The 22,376-nt window shown below is 37.9% G+C and overlaps 2 protein-coding genes across 2 annotated transcripts in view; one reads left to right on the plus strand and one right to left on the minus strand.

The window, feature by feature from the left end:
• The window catches only part of ECPAS (Ecm29 proteasome adaptor and scaffold), a 424,259-nt gene that overhangs the window by 245,045 nt on the left and 156,838 nt on the right, over window positions 1-22,376 (plus strand). The window lies entirely within an intron of this gene.
• The window catches only part of SVEP1 (sushi, von Willebrand factor type A, EGF and pentraxin domain containing 1), a 118,306-nt gene that overhangs the window by 82,969 nt on the left and 12,961 nt on the right, over window positions 1-22,376 (minus strand). The window contains exons 2-3 of the mRNA XM_068176581.1: window positions 21,874-22,129; window positions 20,508-20,684 (exon numbers count right to left, since the gene is read on the minus strand). Coding sequence (XP_068032682.1) covers window positions 20,508-20,684; window positions 21,874-22,129 — 433 coding nt within the window. The remainder of the gene's footprint in view (window positions 1-20,507; window positions 20,685-21,873; window positions 22,130-22,376) is intronic.

The following is a 22,376-nucleotide window of genomic DNA, read 5'->3' on the forward strand; positions in this document are numbered from 1 at the left end:
TTCTAGGATCAAGCAGTGCCAAATTTCATTCTAGTCACCTGTATGCATTAACCAACTCTGTACCAGCAAAAAAATGACTACAGGGAAAGATCATATTCTTTGGTCCTAATTTGTAAAATCAATTAAATTTTTTTCAAGGTTTGGTTTCCCTTTCCAGTAATGTCAGGGTGTAAAAAGCCTGAAAACAGCGTATGAATAAATCCAGTGTAAATAAGCACCAATTTAGCACTGTCAAGAATGATAAAAAGAGGCAAGAATTTAAAAATTGGAAAATAATTTTAACAGTATCAGCCCTTAAAGAGAGAGGAAACTCAGATGCACATTGCATACATGATTTCCTCGACAAAAGATGTGAATTTCTATATATGTGAACCATGTTGTTCTCTGCCCAGAAGCGAGGGGAGGAGCAAGGAAATGCTTTTTGTTTAATGGAATTCTCCTCTTGAGACCAGAATGGTGAACACTGACCTACACTAGAGGATTTCCTCTTTATTAGAGGGTATCTGGAAGCAGAGATTAGTGTGCAAACTAAAACGAGCACAAGACCCAAATTCCCCAAGCACACAATGATGGCCCATATTGAAGCTGTCATCAACAACCTGCTTTCATAAAATGGTAGATATTCATCAACAATTCACATGCATATTCTATTGTCTATAGTAAGGACAGTGCAATAACTTTCTGACCAGAAATGATAATGAAGTAATACATGTTTATTTACATTAATTACTTCAGCATACCTCATGCATTTTCCTCCTCACATATGTTCTCATAGGTACATAACTAACTGAAAAATTGTAAGAAAATTGAGCACATCTCTTCTGGTTTTGAACATTACTGGGCTTGATGACATGTTGGGCCACCAATGGAATTCATTTTCTTACTTATACTCAAGTTGCAAAAAGAAATCATTAGAAAAGAAATATGACAGGGGTTTGCTAGAAACAAAGACCCACAGGGCAGACATTTCAGTCAACTAGCCATACTGACAGCACAACTATATGTCAAGATGTTGTTTGAAGATAAAAAATGAATATGGAATGTTAGAAAAGGCTGCTAAAAAATTAAAGAACATTTTAAATTCAGTAGGAATTTTATTCTGCCTTCCTACAATTATTTTGTAATTGACATTTTAATCTTCACAAGAATTTAATAATGTAAAAGTGACAACAAAAATAAAGGTTTATTTCAGAGATTCACTAAACAATTAATATGTATTATCCAGTTTGGCTTTTTTAAAATGGCAAATACTAAAGCCATCAGCAAAGTTAAGCCAGCAAGCACTGAACCCCCACAATGGCATAAAGACTCCAGTCTGGACTTAAACAGGTGGAGATAATGGGATGAAAGGTTCTTCTACTCTGTGACACAGGATCACAATTCTTCCTCTAAGTGTACAAGTACAAATTCTAAGGATAAACATTTCTGCCTTAAAAATGTAAAACTTTCAAAATCCTGGGAGAGCAGGCAAACTCAATTTCCTCTCCAACTAGTCTAGTGCTCTAAGTCACTGAAATGGAATTATTCTTCAATTATCTCAGTGTTAAGAGAGAGGAAACTCAAACTCCATGTATTTCAAAGATTAATTTCAGGGATTTTGTATTTTTCTTCAATGCATAATTTCTCCCACTAACTACCTTTACTAAGTAATCCCTGGAATGAACCATTTTTTCCACACTTTATGCTAATGAAGGATCTGATTAAGGATTTATCTTTTGTGGGACATGGCAGGAATCAGCTAGGCAATATCCTGCTGTCTTCTACATCACCCTGAGTTCTGTTGATACACAGCTACTCTGATGACTGTAGGCTATAATTCTCATTTTTCCTCAAAAGTGCAAAGCCTAAATGAAATGACACCCTGATGTAAATCTCCAATAGTCTTTATAACTCAGCCTCCAAACATCTTCAATGAGGAAAGAAAGCCTAGTTTGCCATTTAACCAAGTCACATTTATGATACTGTAATTATTTTTATGACATTGATTGCATGGATAGATACTCAACAGATCTGTCCCAGAATCACAGTACGCCATGAATACCTGTTCTTACTTGGTTTCCTGGTGCCCACTAAAAATTATGGAACCCATATGTTACAGAATCTCCAAATACTGGACATGGAGATTTTTATTTGTGTGGATCTAACACATGACATATGATTCCTTGTGTTTCTAGTAATTTCTTGGAAGTTATGTGGAAGATTCATAACTGAAACCCCTTGGAGAACTGCAGTTTGAAGTTGTGGGTTCTCCCTTCTACTCCTTTATTTCACCGATTATTGCTATGCCTTGGCAATATTGGGAAAATAAAGGTGTCACTGTAACATTCATGTGTGTAAAAAAAGTGCTCTGGTAGCTGTATTTGCCATTAGTCAGGTATTAAATTTGGCATCACGAATAGATCTGACTATAAACCTTATTTATTTTACTAAATGGGAATTTAAACTTCAATAATTAAGGATACGTGGATAAATTACAGTACAGTATCAAGCTACATCTTTCTACTTTCATATCTTCATCTCTCAAGATGACAAAGTACTGCATGATCAGATTTGTCTAAGGGCCAAGCACACCCTTGCTTAGAAGCAGCAGTAGGAGCAAGGGGCTATTATGAATTTCTTTTGACAATAGCCTGCCAAATAAAATGCACTTTACAAAGACAAGCCCATGGTGTCATGTAGGAAATGGATATCCCATTCCACACCAAGCAGTCAAAGACTTCTTGGGATGTCCTGCAGTATTAGCATACAGTGTTGCTCAAACTGCCTCCTGCCTCCAAAACCCCTTCTCCTGCTGCTGCACACTTAAAGTGTGAGTGACCTCTGCAATGGAAGAATGTGAATAACACACGGGAGGCCACAGCTGCATGGAACTCCCCAGACCTCTGCCATCCCCATGTATTTCACAGTGACATCTCTCGGCTTTTGCTGCAACCATCTTACGAGCCCTTCTCAGCTTGGGCCAGTAGGATTACAGACCATCACGGCCTCTGAAGTATATTTTACTGGACCAGCACACGAAGATCTTTAAGCTTGCTTCTCTAAGACTTTCCACAGGATGGGTCTCTATTGTAGAGATTACTTCCAGGAATTACAGACTTTGTTGTCACCTTTATTATCTAGGAAAATGGTTTTTCTTAAGATCTTCTATATGGTAGGTTTGTCAGGTTGCCCACATTGTGATTATGAAACGCCTTTAGAAAGATAAGGAAAAAAATTCTAAACTTTTGGCAAATGCAGTAATCCACCTTTCTGCAATTTGCAACATGTATGATGCTACAAAAAAATCCCAAACAAAACAACAAACAACAACAAACAAACAAACAAAAATGAGGCAGGAGCATGCTAGGATTACAAAAAAAATAGGCAAGGAAGTGGCTTTAGTTAAACATTTGACATGTATGACTTATATAAAGACTGCAAAGGAAAACCCTGAGCTTGCCTTTATGTGTAGGGATCAGAGAAGGATTTCTAAGTCTTAGCAGGTTCTCCTGCTCTTTAATATCTCCTATTATCCCCAGCATGTGCTCTGCATTAATTTCAGCTGGCATTGAACCTGCTCATCCATTTGTACTTTGTCAATATTTTTTAAGCATCCTTCTTAAAGCAACATGATTAGCAATTTAACAAGCTAGATGTCTCTGCTCCTATTTTATGTATTTTCCTCCATCTCCTTAGTAGCTCCACAAATTTTCTCTCAGGCAAAGGCAGCAGGCTGAAACAATTCAGAAGTTTAGCTGTCTTTACATGATACATAGGGGATGGTTCATTCAAACCTTACAGTTGAGGTTACAGACAGCAAAATTGAAATGTTCCACTGCGAAGTAGTCTGCAGAATTCGCTATGACACTTTGAGATAATTTAGCCCCAGATTTTTAAGCACTTCAAACAGTAACAACAAACTTTCAGAAGAAAAAATGTTTTCTTGATAAAAATGAGAATCTTGGATTCCCTCCCACGGGCAGAAGATGTTGCCTGTAAGGAGATCCAGTCCTTGGGTAAGCATCTCATTCTGGTACTGCAAGCATCCACAATGTGGAGAACAATCTGCCTGCTTGAAGAATATAAGCCCTGGAGGCATCAAAGTTTGTAAATGTTAGCATGCCAATGAGAACCTTCTCCACAGGGAGGTCTGGCTGTGCTGAGCATCTCTGGGTAGGCTTGGGGCTAGCACATTCACACAGGATTACTTCAAAGCAATGACTCGGAATGACAAACACCCTCCTTGGACATAGCAGCAGTATTGAGAATATACATAAAATCCACCTATGCCCACTTTTAAAACTTTTTTTTAAGAAGCAGGTCAGCTATCACATGTTAAAAGCAAGGTTAATGGCTTAAACAGATTCTTACTTGAACCACACTTGCATTGCAAGGACACATGGCAGTGAGATGTATTTTAAATGTTTTACAATCATAAAAATAAAGACTACTGATAGAGATTACTATACATACTTTTACAGAAAGTAACTTCTTTTTTAGTTTCAAAGCATGTGGCTTACTTTAGAATAAGAAAAAAAAAATCCTGATTCCATGCACTGTAACTTTAAAGGAAGTCTACCTATGCTTCATTTGAACTACAAAATCATAAGATAGATCCTGGCAACTTGTGCAATATCTAGTTACAGATGTGACATTCAGGTATTGAAATGAAGCTTTTTGGGTTTAAGTCTCAGTGCATTTTAGACAGTTACAGGTTTGCTGTTTGCATGGACATAAAATACAGCCTGGGTGATACATTGGAGAAGATACCCAAACATATACATGCCTATAAGCTACAGATATCAGTTCATACCAGCACTTCTGATTTTTAGAACTTGAATACTGATTTATGTCTTCATGCCCCCATGTGTTTCTAGAAGTTATCATGCCAAAAGTGCAAAACTAACTTCAAAACTACAAACAATTCTTCCTGTGAAATTAACTCAGTTAATATTGTTAAGTTTGCTAAACAAATGTGGATTATTTATGAATTTATTTACATGCAAGTGAAGGGTTTTTTTGTCTAAAACTTCATGTGGAATGAGACCCTTATACAAAAGGGGAAATACAATAAATTCTGAAAATGCTTTGCTCAGAGCAGCACTGCTATACAGAAGGCTTCTCTGGACATGGTCTTTGTCATAATCACAGACACACATTCCTCAGCAAACCTTGATCACTTCTGATGTGATAGCACACGCTACTCTAAATAGTACTGCCCTAAGTGCCCTGGAGAGCATACTGCTATTTAGATATATAAACACTGAAAAAGAGCTTCGCCATCCTGTACTAACTGCACTTGTTTGCCATTTTGGTATCATTGCTGTGAAGTTGCACATTCATTTTTATAATAGCAAATTTTAAAAACCCCAACAAATGGACTGAGTGATGTAAAGAAAATTCTATTAAAGAGAATCCAAACATTTTGTTTCATTTGTGCTACACATAGATGAGCAAATACTTGCTTAAGAGATCAAGTATCTCTCTTGTCTGAAGGCACTGGCAGCCCAGGGTTCTCTAGGCCTGGTCTAACCATTTTACCATGTATCAAATAGCTCTACTTGTACTTTCACCCTTTCACAAAGGGTTCTGGGTCAAGAAGGAAAAGGGAAGGACAAGAAAAGAACACATTTGCACCAACCCATCACCTGCCTCCCTAACAGGAAGGACTAATAATCAGCAACTAGGTGCCTAAAGGGCTAAAATTATCCCTAGGTCAGATCCCAAGTGATGGCTGTTACATACGGAAGAGCTGAAAAGCTCCACTGGGCTGCAGTCTATGCTGCTCAGCTAACTGCTGTGTTAGCTAGAGGTACACACTGGGAAACAAGCAATAGACTTCCTTTATCCACAGCTTTATCCACAGCTTGAAAGAGGGACAACTTGGCAGGAGAGGAATCTGAGCTGGGATGAAAAAACTCATTCTTTAATAACTAATGTGCTACACCCAGAGGAATCTGGACAGAAGTGAGAATCTCCACTGCCTGCGACCCCTGGGATTCACTGAAATTACCACAATCCAGCCAGCACTTGCTCAGCACAGTCTGCACTTTCTTCCAGAAGCAGAGAGCAGGAGTCTCATGTTACAGCTAACTCAACACATCACCTTCTCCTGGGATTGCTCAGTTTAACAAAATAAGGGAGACGGGTTTAGAAACTGACAAAGCATGCACCCCAATCTTCACACTAATAGGCTACTGCAGTGAAGAACGTGCCTGGTGGCTCAAGATCCATTTCCACTATGTTCACCAACTCAGCAACATGAACAGTTTTGTGTTCAGTGATTCTTGGGACTTAATAGTAACCAAATAGTAACCAGTGATTCTTGGGACTTAATAGTAACCAAAAATTACTCTCAGCTCAAACTCAATGAGTAAACTGGCTTTCCTGAGAGAAGCTAGTTGTGTAGGGAATCCAGGACTCTACATTCTCAGATTTTCTCATTCTCATTGATACAAAAATTGTGAATTTTCTCTCTGGCAAATATTAACAGAGTCCTGTATGTTCCTGAATAATTTTGCTAGCCTAACGTGAAATACTCCTTTTCTTCTGTTGCTTCCAACACCCACTCCCAACAGCTTCTGGTGCATATGATCCTGGAGTAAAAAAAAAAAACCCAAACAAAAAAACCAGACACCTATTTCTGCCTCCTTTCTCTGCAGATCAGAGTAGTTCCAGTGCTCAATCACAGATGGAGAATGCAGCAAGTAAAAGTTATTATAAACAGGAAAGAGGACCTATTTCTGCCAGACGCTCAATAAACTGTCACTACTGCATTAGGTGCCAAACTTGGCCTCTTTTCCACATCCCTTATTTTTATCATTAAATATACTTTTCAACAACAGTGATTATACTCCTATTAAGTAACATTTCTGAGCACTGAAGATATAGCACATGACTATGCAGATGGAGAACATATGTCACTATTTCCATGTTTATTTACTTAGCAGCCCAGGGTAGGAAACAGAGTTTTTGGTTAACTTAAGACGGCTGGAGGACATGCAATAGCTCAGGCCAGTAATCAGGCCATAAAAAGTGTTGGTTTTGCCAATTATTTTTTTACATATTGTGAAACTAGCCCAACTATCCCTGCATAGAGTTCAGTAAACTGTTGTAATCTTGATGTTATAGTTTCTACTTAATTACTGGAATCACTACTGATACTCCTGATTTACTGTGAAAAATGCCATAAATCCCATACCCCATTCCTCAAGCAAAACCCTTATGGAAACTGACAGGATTCCCTGAATTCTTTTAATATTATCCAAATATGTATATCAAAATAAAATCTTGTTATGGAAAGCCAGAGGACTGAGGTAACCACTAAGTCAGTATGTTCACTACTAACAGCTGCTTGCTCAAGAAACTTTTGGAAAACTGACTGCTTCTCACTTCATTTTCCCCATTTGTCCTTGTCCCCTATAAACCCACCCACTTCATTCCTTTGCAAGATATAAAAGATGTTTAAGAACAGATCTGACCCTTGCTAAAGCAGTATCTACTGCAGGAAGAGGGTCATTTCAGAACTGAACTGAAGAAAGGATTTTTAAATACTAAGTCTTGTGGCTGCCAATAAAATGAATATTACTGCTGCAAAGTAGAAGGGATGAAATAAAAATGATTATGTTGCAGTACCTTAACAAAATACACAGCCTCAGGCCTCAGTCTAACACAGCTTCCTTCTCTGAAAAACTGCCATTTAAAACATTTCTGAACCATGCTTTTCATCCCCCATTAGATAGTCACTCTTCAATGACCTAATTTTCTGCAATGCAGGAATTCTCCCATAAAGAAGGAATCCCAGGACAGTGAGTCCTACATTTCTAAGGCCCCTATTTTGCTATCAGTATTGATAAAAAGTGCTAAAGTAGCACCTGTAAGATCCAAGGACTTTACTGAAGGGCATTGATTAAACTAGAATGAAACACCATGTGGCAGCTGCCAGAAAGGGAGCAGGGAAATACCAGAGTGAGGTTGTCTCAGGAATGATCAGGTACTCGACCTCTCTGCACATTTAAGTGAATCTGTGCTCTGTGTCCCACTTTTCCATCCTCTTCTCTGCTTCAAAGGTAATTTTTCCACCTTAAAAAGGCAGAATCACTTGTTCTCTTTCTAAAGGGCAGTGAAGGTCCTACCTTCTCCTTTAAATACATGCTCTCTTTCTAAGCTCTTTGCCATAAACAAGACCATACACATCTTCAGAGATGGAGAATAAGAAGGAGGGAACACTTATAACAGCAATCTGAAGCAAAAAGGAAAAAAAAGTTAAGTGGCAAAAATTATTAAATCACTGCTCAATGGACTCAAGACTTAAAATTATCAAATCACAGAGTTTTAGCTAAAAAAATCTATTTCTAAATAGCACTTGATTCCAAATACTTAGCTTCACAACATAATTCATGCTATCTCAAAACATCACAGTTTTTCCTGAGATGGAGCCAAATTCTTAGCTAGTTTCTTGTACTTTTGCAGACTGTGAACCAGTGAGGGTGTAAGTGACATTTTATAAACTACCTCTCTGATTATGAATGCATGAGGCACTGCACTTTCTATTTCAATGTAGAAGGCCTCCCAAAAATTACCTTAAAATAATGAGAATAAATTAATCTCTAACATCTCTGGGAGTGAAATTCAAGTTGTTACAGACAGCTTTGTGAAACACCACAGTCATAGACCTTGAACCTACTACCATTAATACTTGCCTGTGCTACAGCCTTGAGGCAAAAACCAGACAAGTCACAGCTGTAATCCATCACCTCCATCTGGAATGATAGGTAGGTAAAAAGAAGCAGGGGAACAAGAAGGCAATAAGGGCCTTCTCACAGGCTCTCAGAGTGTAAAGTTGCCTTTTTGTCTGTGACAGAGGGGAAGGTGCCCAGGCAGTTGCTGATAAAATGCTGTTAATGTTGAAGCACTACCAGGAGAGTGAAGACAGCAGTATCCTGGAGGTGGGCAAAGCAAGACACCTCATTTTTTTAGCTGGAATTGAGGGCCATACAAACTGTGCTCTTGGCGCCACAGTCTAGCTTATTACTGCTTCTAGGCTAAACTCCTCTGGCACTTAGGCTAGGAGAGCCATTATCATGGGTGAGTTTTGGGCCCTTCACTACAAGAAAGACACTAAGGCACTGAAGCATGAGCAAAGAAGGGTAGCAAAGATGGAAAAGGTTCTAGAGCACAAGTAGCTCAGGGAGCTGGGGATGTTTGGCCTGGAGAAAAGGAGGCTCGGGCGGAGGGAAGCATTATTGCTCTCTACAACCCCCGAAAGGAGGGTGTAGCCAGGTGGAATTCAGCCTCTTCTAAGTAGCAAGTTATAGGATGAAAGGAAATGGCCCCAAATTGCACCAGGGAAGATTCTGGATACTAGTAAAAATTTCTTCACCAAAAGGTCAAGAAAGTCAAAGACTGGAAGAGACTGTCCAGAAAAGTGGAGTCATCAAACCTGGAGGTATTACTAGATGCGTAGGAATGGTACTTAGGGACGTGGTTGAGTGGTGGACTTGGCAGTGTTAAGTTAATGGTCAGAACCAATGATTTTAGTGGTCATTTCCAACATCAACAGTTATATGATTCTGTGAGTATTGAAAAGGAGTATCACTGCTAAGTAGTGAAAAAGGTAGGCATGAAGGGAACCCTTAGCTGCTGTTACACTAAACAGATACTGGCAGAGGGTCCCTCAGTGTCTGAGGCAAGTGAGATCCTTTTCAATCCAAATTTTGATCACGCAACTTCTGTTCTCAGGGGTTTGGACTGTGAGCACAAGGTGAGCTACTGGTCCACTTAAAAAGCCACGCATAAATGCAGCTTGGCTACTCTCACTGGTGAAATCAAGCAATTAAGGAAAACTTTGTGCCATGACCAAGTCAGAACCCCTGTGCTGCCACTGGGACAATTTTTTAGTGTTTTTGGCCAACCAGAAAGAATATGGGTGCTCACAGAAGTGCCATGTCTTAAAAAAGGTGTTGCATTTCATAAGGCACTTTGAATTTCCATTCAGAAATGAGACCAAAATTTATATATGTGATTTACTCCTCTACAATTCACAATGACATAAGAACTCAAATTAAGGGATTTGTAAGTGACAGCATATTTAGATACAAAAGTTTAGGTTCTAAAATGAGGGGAACATTTGCATTTCATGTGATATTCTTTGAAAGGTGACAATAGAAATAGGCCTAAAAGATCAGAATACATTTAGGCATTAGTATGTATATACTAAGGCCTCTGTGAGACAGAAAAGAATGCAAGTCCAACAGAAACACCAGCTTAACAACATGTAAGTCTTCTGGTATATGACTATGATGCTTGGCAAGCACTACTTACATCCTGTGCTGATACCATGACTCCTCAGAACAAGGCTACTTGGCCTCCCACTTTCCTCCTTGTATTAGAAAACCTTAGTCCTGTGAACTGAGTTACTTGACTGACTTTTGCAGTATTTCATACTCCTGCAAGAAAGTCCCTCTTCCATACGTTCTTTCTTGAGATTCAAGGCACCACTGTGTCACAGGGATAAGAGATGCAGAAGATTCAGACTAGTTATCTACTGCATTTAAAGTTTCTAGAGCATCTCCTCATCTGACTGGATTCTCCAAAGTGAGCATACACAATGTTGCTGATGTCAGATGGACTGGTCTTGACTCCTAAGATGCTAAAGTTATTGCAGCAGGCTTTAGCAGACTGGCATTCCCATGCCTGTACAGGCTTCATGGCATGTTCTGAAGTCAGCAGGAGAGCAATGTGTGGAATGAGGTATGGAAAGAGAAAACACCATAACAGGTCAGTGTTGTCTTCCAGAGCTCCAGATATTTTTATACAGGCATAAAACTCAGAAATAGGTCTTTAAATTTATGTGACTTAGGGTATTCCCAGCCCATCAGGTAGGTGCTTCTTGTTCCACTATAATACTGCCTCTATCTCTACACAATTTTTCATACCATCTATATGTATTTCCAGATATGAGTTGTTCTAGGGGGACACAGTGAGAATGTAGCAAGCACTTTTCTGCCATAAAACCAAAAACTGGAGCTGACATGGAGCCTGACAATAATAAGAGCAATGCTATACTCTCAAATAATCTGTGAAGTACTAACCAACAAACAGGTTGGAGTTAATGGTAATAATCTTTGGAAAAAAGACATGCAGTACTTAGTAGCCTCAATGTAGAAAAGTTGTTGTACTTTATTTTCTGGAATTTTTGTTTGAGAAACAAACCACATGCCACAAGGAGATGGCAATTTTGCGTGGATACTTACTAGCATTTACAAAGGAACATCCTTTCTTTGACCTTTTTTGGGGCAAAAGTTCCACTCTCCCTGCTTTTTTTTTTTTTTTTTTTTTTTTTTTTTTTTTTTTTTTTTTTTTTTCTTTTTTGAAAAAAATTTTTTTGGTGTTCAGTATGTTTCTTTTGATGCTGGGGGAGAAAACCCCCAGCAGATTTTGTTAATGGCCAAGAAAGAGCCAGTTCTTAAGCTGTTAGAGTAAGTGCAGGTCTGTGTCAAATCAGCACATTTGCCCATACTGACACAGATGGTAGATTTTTGCCTTGTCTCCATGCTTTACATTGATTAAAATCTGTAATTTTAGTTAAAATCTGTAATTTAGTGTAATTTTATTGGGTTTTGTTTCAAATCTGTCAGGTCTAAATTGTATGTATAAGACATGGCAATAGACCACATATTAGTTTAGACCATATATTTAACTACATTATACTCACTTTTGTAACATCACTTTCTCAACTCCCCACCAACCCCAAGGTCCATTCATTCTTCCTACTCTTATTGACTAAAACATTTCCTATTCAATAAATTTCAGACGAGGGAAAAAAATCTACTTCTCAAACTATCTTCAGGTGTTAGTTCTACTAAAACATCTGCACTGGAAGTGCTGAGTTGCTGTTCTTTCTGTTTTGCATGGTTACAAATTAAACCCTAGGGTTTTGGCCTGAAGATATTTCCATTTCTATGCAGAGTCCCGATTCTGTTTTTACCAAATCACCAACAAAGTGAAAAAAAAAAGTAAAAATGTTTCCTGTTTGATGAAATTGATCTGTGCTTCTGCCTTCTCATTCCCTAGGGTCCGGATCACACTCCACTATGCAGTCAGCATTGTTTCAGGTTGAGAAATTTGGGCTATCTGCAGCAGATTTTAGGCTGTAGAAGAAAACATGGCTACTTGTAAGATCAAATTTGTAAGTCAACCAAACATTCTGGCTGCCGAGTACTTTGCAGGTATAATAAGCTTATAATAAAATATCTATATGTTCTGCAGCCTACATGCTGTAATTCTTCTCCAAGTTGAATGGGCTTTTGAACCCTTTTCATCACAGTGATTTTTCCACAATATCTTTCTCATTGTCCATGGTCTTTGCTTGAGTGTTACCAGAATCTGAAGTGCTTCTGGACCCCGGTGAGGCTGAAGAAACAGAGAATGTGGGAGGGAGCGAGAGCACAACTGCAGAGGGCAGAGAGGGTTCTTCCCCGAAGTAATTGTGAAATGATCTGAGGAACCTGATTTACCACAGAGAGCATAGAAGTCAGATGGACAGGACTGAGCCAAAGAGGGAGCGGAAAAACAATCTCACCCCCTCTCACTACAATATTTATGCTTTTTTGATAGTGGTAGACAAGTGAACAGACAGTAGTGGAAGAAGCCTCTATATTGCCTTTTTGGTATATCCCTTGAAAGACTTTGCTTAGGTCAAAATCTGCAAACAAAAGACTTATTTAGATGTGGGTTATGACCTGATGAGCTTTGTGCACTTTTGCTTCAATGTTTTCTTCTCCCTCTCAGCAAAACCATGGCAAGTAACAGGTCACCACATCTGAACATTTGCAATTGCTGCAAATTGCACTTTATACACAGTATTATCATACTGGTATAGAAGTAGATAATTTTGTTTAAAATATTGAAAGTACTCTTTCTTACAGGGAAAGCACTTTGCAATGTACACTGGCTTGGGTAGGATGAATTTCACAGCATAAGTCAATCAAGAGAAGGACTTAAAAAAAGGAGAAAATACTCCATCTCAATTTGAAACAGATTCCAGGAACTAAGAGTCAAATTTATTTGACACACGACAAATACAGTATGTACAATCCATTAAAATCCAAATGCAGAGACACAGGAGATACCTGACTTTGTCACAATAAGAGTGCTGTGCTCAATTCCATTTAAAGGAATCAGCTTTGACAAGACTTCCTGTGCAATTTATGATGCTAGAAATCCTGATACTTATGCACAGCCTCACAGGCACTAAGACTAAAACTTGCACGTTAATTGTAGCAGAAAGTACTTTCTAGGAATGACTTAAGTAGTTAAATGTGAAGCTTCAGAGCCCTGGAGGAGCCCTTTGTTCCACCAGGAACAAAGCAGGTAACTAAAACAAATTTTTCAAATTTTTAACCTCTCCATACTTCAAAAATTAACACTTTGCTGTATACGCTACCTCATTTTGTCCTTGACGCACTGTTTCATGAATTTAAATATTTTCTTCTCTACACTAGTAAAAAGCTTATAGAATGCTAAGTTGTCTGCTTTTAATTTGTGAGGTGACACAGAGTATGGCTTCTGCATCTCTCAAGTCCTCCAAATGGTTGGTCTTTTTCTCCTCAAATTGCACATATGTTCTGGAGGCTTTATTTTCCTGACATTCTGAGGTGACCAAGACATGTCACTTTGAAGATAAGGAAAAAAGAGTAAGTTGTACCTCATATTCTAATATTCCAACAAATGTATTGCAGAAACAGTTCTCGACTTAATAGGAAAGAGCCTTATTTAGCATAGAGACTTATTTTCTAAAGCCTCAGATAACATCTAGATGGAAAGGATGGATATTTTTGTACAGGTGTAAAATTACACTTCTGTTTTTCTGGCCTGTATATGTCAAAATTGAATCTGGATTTTTACCTTCAACTTCATTTGTTAAAGAAATTCCTCAGGAATGGTGCAGAAATGCAGAGAAAATTTTTTGTTGGTTTTGTTTTGGATTTTTTTAGCTTCTGGGTTTTCTTTTTCTGCCACAGTTGAGTTTAAAATACAAGGGAAACAATCTACATGGTACAGAGGTAGAAAAAAAATATACCATAGAAGCATTGTTACCCATATTAGCTATCATGTTGGGACAGAAGATTTATATAGTTGATACACAAGGCAAAGAATCACTCCATTCCAAAGAATCCAGATCTCACTGATACTAGTGGAAATGCACTTATCCACTTCAACAAGCTTGTCAAAACTATGGATATGGTGAAAACTCACCAGCAGCTTCGTGTGCCATTTATTTATGTGAAAAATGTGTACCAAACTGATTAAGAAAAGCACCTTTTTTTTTTTTTTTTTTTTTTTTTACAGTTTTGCAGGCAAAGTCCCTGGGGTTAGATGCCAAAACTCACATTTTGGTGGTGTTTTTTTTTTTTTTTTTTTTTTTTTTTTTTTTTTTTTTTTTTTTATTGAGAGCTCAATGTCTGACTTTATAGTTTGTTAAACAGTTTTTGTGATGTACTAAATCTGGATTTAAATTCACTGCCAGAAATGCCTCATCTTCATAAAGCAGCTTGTACAGGTGGGCAACAAATTACTTTGGTCAAAAGTCATCTAAAATAACAGCAAAGCTACCTTAGGATCATGCAGCAATCTTCATCTCTATCAATCATTCATACAAAACAAAACCAAAACAAAACTAAACAAAAAAATACAAACCCAAAAAACCCCCAAAAAACCCAACCCCCCCCCTCAAAAAAGCCCCAACAAAAACCCTATCAAAAGCCTCTCCTGAGATGAAGAATATGCTGACAATATACTTTGAAATTTTCAAACCAAAGGAATTTATTTCTACTGTGTGCTACATTTCAAAAAATCTTGCAGTGTACAATTAAGTTCTTCCCTCAGCTTTGCTTTACTTTCTATACAGAGAGGTAGGAGGACATCTACCTCATTTCCAGAAGCAAAGCACACAATACTGGGCTTCATGGGCCTAATTTTTAAGAAAGCAGATTTAAATGCCAAAAATCTGGAGTAGCATGTCTGCATGCTTCTGGATGTATTTATTTTGCACATAAAACACTTGTAAAAGCCATTTTCTTCAGTTTTCACTAAACCAATAATTATTAATGTCTTTACATTATTGTTTTAAGACTTAAAAAGACTTTTAAAAAGATAATTAACCTGCTAAACTTCCATAGTTGTTGCATTGCTCTGGGGAATGGTTTCCCCCCAACCAGAGACCCCTGTAGCTGTTACCATGTTAGTTTAACCCTTCCTTCCTTTCTGGACCCACTTGGCTGGGAGCCAATTGTCCCTTCCTGAACAGGAGAGTAGATAATGCCCTGCCCCTGCATTGTTCACTCTCTTTCCTCTCTTGCCCATGCTCTTGCCCGCTCCCTCTCTTTCCCCCTCTTTCCCTCTTCCTCCTATGGAATAAACATCTTGGACCACATCAGGGGTAAGAGCCTCTTTTGGAATCTTTTGCCCTAACCCTGTAATATTTTTCCCCAAAACTCTCTCAGATCTGGGCTAGCCTTGTAACTCCAGAGGGCTGCAGGGGAAAGTATTAACACATAGCCATGTCCATAGCATTCATTTTTTATATCCACCTTTCTCATCCACTTGTCTTCCAGTACCCTCAGTGGAAAACCACTGGAAAAATGGTTTATGTTTCTCCTGTACTCATCCATCATGATGTTATACTACCCTCACTAGAAAAACACATTTACATTTCTTTTGTATTTAACCATCATGATGTTTCCTGAAACTCTTACCCATAAACAGTCACAAGATTTATAAGAAACAGGAAAAAAATACACAGAATGGCAGCAAGGAATATTTTTGCCAGTATTAATTAGGCATCAATTCAGCATGACTTAGTTACAGGCATTTTGCATCCTTCCTCTTGGTTTAGCTCCCTTCTCATGACAGCCAGGCATTTTGATACTGCATAGTCACAATAGAACCTCTGTGTATTATCCCAGATTGAAAGTCACTGTGTAACAAAAGAAAACTTAATTACAAATAATGAAGGATACAAACGTATCTCATCCCCCTATAGCATTACAGAAATGGGATCATGATTAAAGAGCTGTTCAGTAAAAGAGGTGAATCACAGGTTTTTTACAGATGTTGTTCACAGAGAAAGGTCTCTCCAGTAAGGCTTTTCTGTCTCTACAGCAGGTGAGTCTAACTCCTAAGTCTTTCCAAACTGTTCAGGCTTTGAAAGAATTTCATTCTTTCTTTATTAAGCACATACATTCCAACTTCCTTGCATAGCTGTAATCCAAGCTATATGAAATCATCCGTTCTATAATTTTTATTTGCTTTCTTGTTTTGGTATATCAAGATCTGCAGGGTTACATGACACAAAATACCACATGAGCAGCCATTTGACACTTTCTTCCAAGCAATGTCCCCTTTTCAATTTCTCAGTTTTCAATGGCTGCATTGAAAGGAGCCCTCTTTTAGTGACAGCTAAGTTAGAAATCAAGAGTATTTTTCTGATTTAGAAATTAAAAGCAAAGGAGGAGAGAGGAATCAAAACAAACTCCCACCCAATTTTAAGATGCAGAATCAATGAATGAAAGCATAAAATAGCACTACTTTGTGAGACTGCATGAAAATTAGTTCTAAGGGCTTGAAAATCTGCAGTTCCATGAATTAATTCAAACCTTCAGATTAATCAGGCACATTTAGCTCAAGATCTTACTATGCTTGAAGACATTTTCTACACTCTTTTTTCACACTTCCTTTCTTGCTTTCTTTTCCCTCTCTGTATGTCAGAATCTCAGAGTGGTGGTTCTCCTCCACATCCATGGAAGGCACCCACTGAAGAGTAAAGCATATGTTGTTGTATGTGTTAACTCTGGAAACCTTGGGAATTGGAGTAATCTCAAAAACTTACTGAAAATTTCCAAGTACCATCTGTCAAGTCCCAAGATGGTTGGCAAAGCTTCATTTAGTCAGTAACTCCTCCAGGGTAGCTAAAGAAATACCTCCCATAGAGAAATAATGAGAAAGGGTGATTCAGCTTCTGGGGAGTGGAAGCTCCTGTCAAAAGGAAGCGAGGAAGGAGACAGCATGGCAGGAGAAATATTTACTTTGACTAGATGATTGGACTCACCACTGGAATTAATGTTCTTTGTGTGTGACTAAGGAAAGAACCAAGAAAATTAATGTTCTTCCTGTGTGACTAAGGAAAGAACTGCTAGTGGTATATAAAACTAAATTTTTTTTTCTAACTAGAATGATATCCGATTTATGAACATCAGGTTTGGTTTTGCATTCTCAATAGGAACAATCCAGAAAATCTCATGGAAAAAATGTTCAGATGAAAATTAGGTCCACAGTCCAAGAAACCACAAAATGTGAATCCTCCCTCCCTTGCTGGACCTATATACCCTCAGTTTAAAGTCTTTTCAGTAATGTGTTCTGAATTTATATTTGTTAAAAAAAAAAGTGAAGTTTTCACATGTTTTCATGTTTCGTTGGAAAGGCTCTTTAGAAATCTAATCCATGTGGTGTTTTGAAGCCAAGACTGCTGCCCTAGTAGCTGTGCATATGATCACTGATATGCTGCATATTCCTAAATAAAAGCCTAGGCAAGCTATTAAATATTCATGCAGATGGTGGAATTCAATAATTATACCCAAGCAGTGAGCTAAATATAAACAAAAGAATGAATAACCAGACTAGAGAACAAGGAATTATGTTATTTGTTCTGCCCTGTGAGCTGCACATCATCGTTATGGATACCTTGATCTGCAAAAAATGGGGTCTACATGTTAGACAAAAGAAACTACTGGTTGTAAGACAACAGTTTCCTAACCTCCTCAATAACTGTGGCTGTGCTTAGGAGTAACTGATGCAGTGAACATGACGGGTACTATCTTCAGTTGCATCATCTTGAACATAGAATGTCATCCAACCCAAGAGACCACATAAAACAAAACTTTCTAAGGAGAGTCTTACTCAAAAAAATTGTGAAAATGGCATGTCAAAGACATATATTCTAATCCTGTAAGAGAGAGAGAAGATACCAGTGGAGATCTGAATATTTTTCTTACTCTCCTATGAAAGGTGCAGTTGATTTAAACAACTCACCATTTATTGATTAAATAAATAGAGTCCTAATGAAAAATCACAAGATTTATTTTTGCTGCCCTCTGTGTTTTTCTTCGGTTGTCTCTAGTTTGAACCTCAATATTTGTAATAAAGGAAAATAAGGAGAAGAAAAAGTAAAGAGTTACTGAAGATGAGGTGCTCAGGTACTCTGCAGTACTCGGGTACTGGTTACAGTCCTGCCTCCATTTTAACTATCACTCCCTTCCTTTGCCACCGTTATCACAGGTATCACAGATATCTGGACACATGAAGTTCCCAGTGTGGGCCCAGTGAGGGCAAAGAAGTTTTGTTTGGTTTGCTTTTTAAAGCAGAGAACAGTCAGTCTGTACTTCCTTTAGTGGCACATTATGAACAATACTACAAAGAACGGGAGTGGGACACTGAATTTCTGCTTTTCAGCACAAAGCACGTGGCTCCTATTTTATTTTACAGAAGATTTCTAGGGTGTTTCCTGGTAATTATGAAAGTAAAAAACTGTAAGGATTTTTAAGTGTTATTCTGATGCCTCACATTTAAAACCATAAACAACAGTAAGGTTGTGTAATGAAAAGCAGAGAATACAGAAAATAATCATAGAAAATAAACACAATAGCAAAACCAACAGATGCTACACAGAAAAGCAATTTCCCTCTTAATTCAAATTCTTTTAAAAAAGCCTTAATGTATTAGGGAAACATAGGCTAGTGGAGTATCTTCAAGTTTTGCCAAAAAACTCCTAAAAATAGTCTAACTAAAATTGAAGTCCTGTCACTGTAAACTTGCCACAAATCCTCCTGCACATTATAGAGTGAGGAAAAGTTAAGATGCATTCTTAAGATTCCTTATGCTTTACAAATCCACAACTATGCTCCAATTTGAAATGTTAAAAAAAAGCTAGAATCCTTTTCAGAATAAAAGATTTCAAAATAGGCTCTTATTCCTTTAAAGAACACATATTGTCTTTTATTTTTATGTCCATCTTGAAAAATACAAGAGTTGAACAGAACACAGATAAATAAAAGGTTTGAGTTACTTAGGTCAAATTCTCCCTAAAATACATGTATGCAACTTCAACTACCATCACATACACAGCAGATGGCTGCAATCATCAGCTTACTTGCAGTGTATCTAATACTGGACCCTTCCACAAATTTATTTCAGAAGCACCTACCAAGGAAGCAAAAATGAAACTTTAGTCGGCAGCTGCAAAGTGCCCATTTTAAGAAATCTGACTTTCACCATTTTTGGTGGCACTTGAAAGGTATGCTTACCCTGTCAAAAGACCCTTTCATGAAGAAAGGGCAACTCTAAAATTATAGTCCTGCTCGCTTTAGGAATAGCTCAAAACAATATTTAATGACATAAACTACTGATAAAGGCAGAAATGTTGTATGTATTTTGTTCAATATCTTACTATGGCACTCAAAGTGAAGGAAAACTAATTGGAAAAATTGGAAGGAAAACAAAAGGAAAAATATTATGAAAATGTGGTTTTGTCTTAAATAAATTAGTATTAGAACTGAAAATAAGTAAAATGGAATAGCATATTTGTTTAGAGTTAATCGAGCACAAAAGGGAGCTGCAACCACTTACATAAAATACAATTCTGATCCACTGTGCCAGTGCTGATACAGATTCCTAACTGCATACTCATGGTGCTTTCAAAACACAATGAATTCCTGGTTATATACTGAAAAAAGGAAAGGTATTCCAGAGGCACAAGGAGAATTGCAATGTGATAATTGGCAGGGAGAGTAATACAACTTTACAGATCAACTTCTGTATAGAAGTGTAAACTGTTGTTTTTTAACCATACTTTGAATGCATACAAGTAAAAGGGCTTGTCCAAAAAGTAGTAACAAAACCAGTATTAGCAAAATGTCACAATGACCAGTCTCTGTTTAGTGATTCAAATGTTTTCTTTCTCTGTGGTAACTGGAAGTCATCATGGGAGAATTAAAACACATTTCCATGATTGTAAGTTTCACCCAGAATTTATCCTGCAAAGATCCACATATATAGCCCCTCTTCAAAAAGAAGTCTTTATGGAAGCTCAAAATATGATCAGCAAAACTAATGAGGTAAAAATGTACTATGAGCACTTGAGAGTAAAAGGAATTACCTCAGACTTGGTAAATTCATAGTCACAAATTTCCGGTGTGCTGTGTTTCAGGAAAGTTTTACTTTGTCAGAATATTTGCCCTATTCTTACCTCTTTTCTGTGCATCTCTTCGAGCTATTGCTGATGACAAGGTATGAGCTGAATTTTACTGCTAGAGCTATTCTATGTCTTCAGGCAGAGAGTTTTCCAGCAGCCTTGGATGCATTCTGATCCAGGTTCATAGCCATAATCCCAAAAAGTTCTTTCAGCTCTCAGATAGATTATCCATGCATTGAGAGCATGCAGAGAATCCCAGATACTGAGACATGAGACTCACCTGTACACTCATGTTGTAGTCCTTTCCCATAGTATCCTTTTTCACAGATACATTCAAACTGGCCAGTGTGAGTGCCACATTTACAGCTTGCCATGATGTCACAGCAGTTTTCATTTGCCTCGCAGAGATATGAACAATGCGATATATCTTCTTGGATATAGCTGCCAGAGGGCAGGTCTGAAATAGTATAAATTTATTAACAATAATTAAAAAAAAAAAACTCAAAAAAACCCAAAAGTAATGCCACAGTCTCACATAATACCATCAGTGAAACATTTGTTAAAAACCCTAGGCTCCAGTTCTAAGTAGGAGAGATGGCAGTATGAAGCAGAGCCTTGCTATGCTCAACATGCAAAAGATTGGCGTCCTTATTCCAGAAAAGGGCTCACTGAAATCCACTGTACACTCAGGTTTTCTCCTCATTTGAGCCTAACACTGCCAGAATGCAGTCTCACTCCCAACAGAAGCTGTTGAGACAGCTTTTCCCAGCTTTGGTGGATGCCATATTTGGCATCAGAAGAACATTTGGTCATGGCACGTAAAACCATTTGGTCATATTATAAACTAAAACACTTCGGCACATTCACATAGACCAATCCAACCTTACCAGGAACAAACAGGTTGGCAACAAAGCAGCAGAAAACCATATTTAACCACTGTTATTTAAAGTAGCATGTTTTTAAAAATTATAGCAAATAAATTCAGATGGCTAGTCTGATGCCTGTTCTACGCCTCAATCAAGCAGCATTGACAAACAAATGTTTAGTTGTGTGTTCTCACTTGCCTGTCTAAACCTAACCTATATTTCAGAAAGGACTTTTATTTTAGGATATAGCAGATTTAAAAAGGAATCACAGTCCAAACTCTCTTTCCACCTCTTTCTCTTTCCAGTTTTACTGTGTGTATAAGGTCATAAACACAAACTGTACTGTCTCTTACACAGAGGGATCTAGATTGGTTCTGAACAGGCTGTTGTTGCTGTGTGAGACACCCTAAAGGCATTAAGTCTAGTTCTAAAGCATACACTAGGTGCCTCTTGTACCCGACTACAAGGTTCACCTGTTCAAGCACAAGATACATTGGGCCAAGATCACAGTCTGCTCTTCACAGACAAAATGAAGAGCTGAATGGATGTAAGTGTGTATACACATCAGTGAGGAGAATTTTTCTCACATACTGTTGGTGATGAGTTAAGCCAAATAAAGTTCATCCTTTTAACTGAGGGAGAAAGACCTCTGATAGAAAGTATAAGAAAAATAAAAAGGGAATCAACACTACATGAAGTGTAAATGCAAGACAGTACTGGAGAGCTTTCTATTCAGACCTCTCTGCTCCCTGTAGATTTTTGAGGTTAGGACATGAATACCTTCATGAAGAGCTCTGCGTGCCAGAGCTTCAAACTCAGTAAAACTGTGAAGAAGATAACAGTGATCTTCTTTTGGGTGGGATGCCATATCATTCAGTTCTCGGATATTCCCCTGCCATATGCCAAAGGTGAAGATTTCCACTCCAAGTTCACGCAAGGATGCTGCAATGGGTCTTGGGTCTCCCCCATTGGAATAGCCATCAGTAATGAGAAATATCACTTTTGTAGCATTTCCACGGGCATGCCGTAATATTTGCTGGAAGAGAAAATGAAATTGCACACCTTAGTGAAAGGTTAACAGTGGTTGATCAGTACACTACTTCCTCCATTATGTAACTCCTTTCATTTGAATCATACAGCTAATAAGGCCTTTGCAAGATCACCCACTATAACAAAAGTCAAACATCAGCATGTAGAGCCTGTGGTTGAACGAGGCCAACGATCGAGTCACACTTTAGGTAGTCACAGTTTACACAAGTACAGAAATCATGACAGGATAAGAA

The sequence above is a fragment of the Anomalospiza imberbis genome, chromosome Z (genome assembly GCF_031753505.1).
Source record: "Anomalospiza imberbis isolate Cuckoo-Finch-1a 21T00152 chromosome Z, ASM3175350v1, whole genome shotgun sequence".
Taxonomy (NCBI): Eukaryota; Metazoa; Chordata; class Aves; order Passeriformes; family Viduidae; genus Anomalospiza; species Anomalospiza imberbis.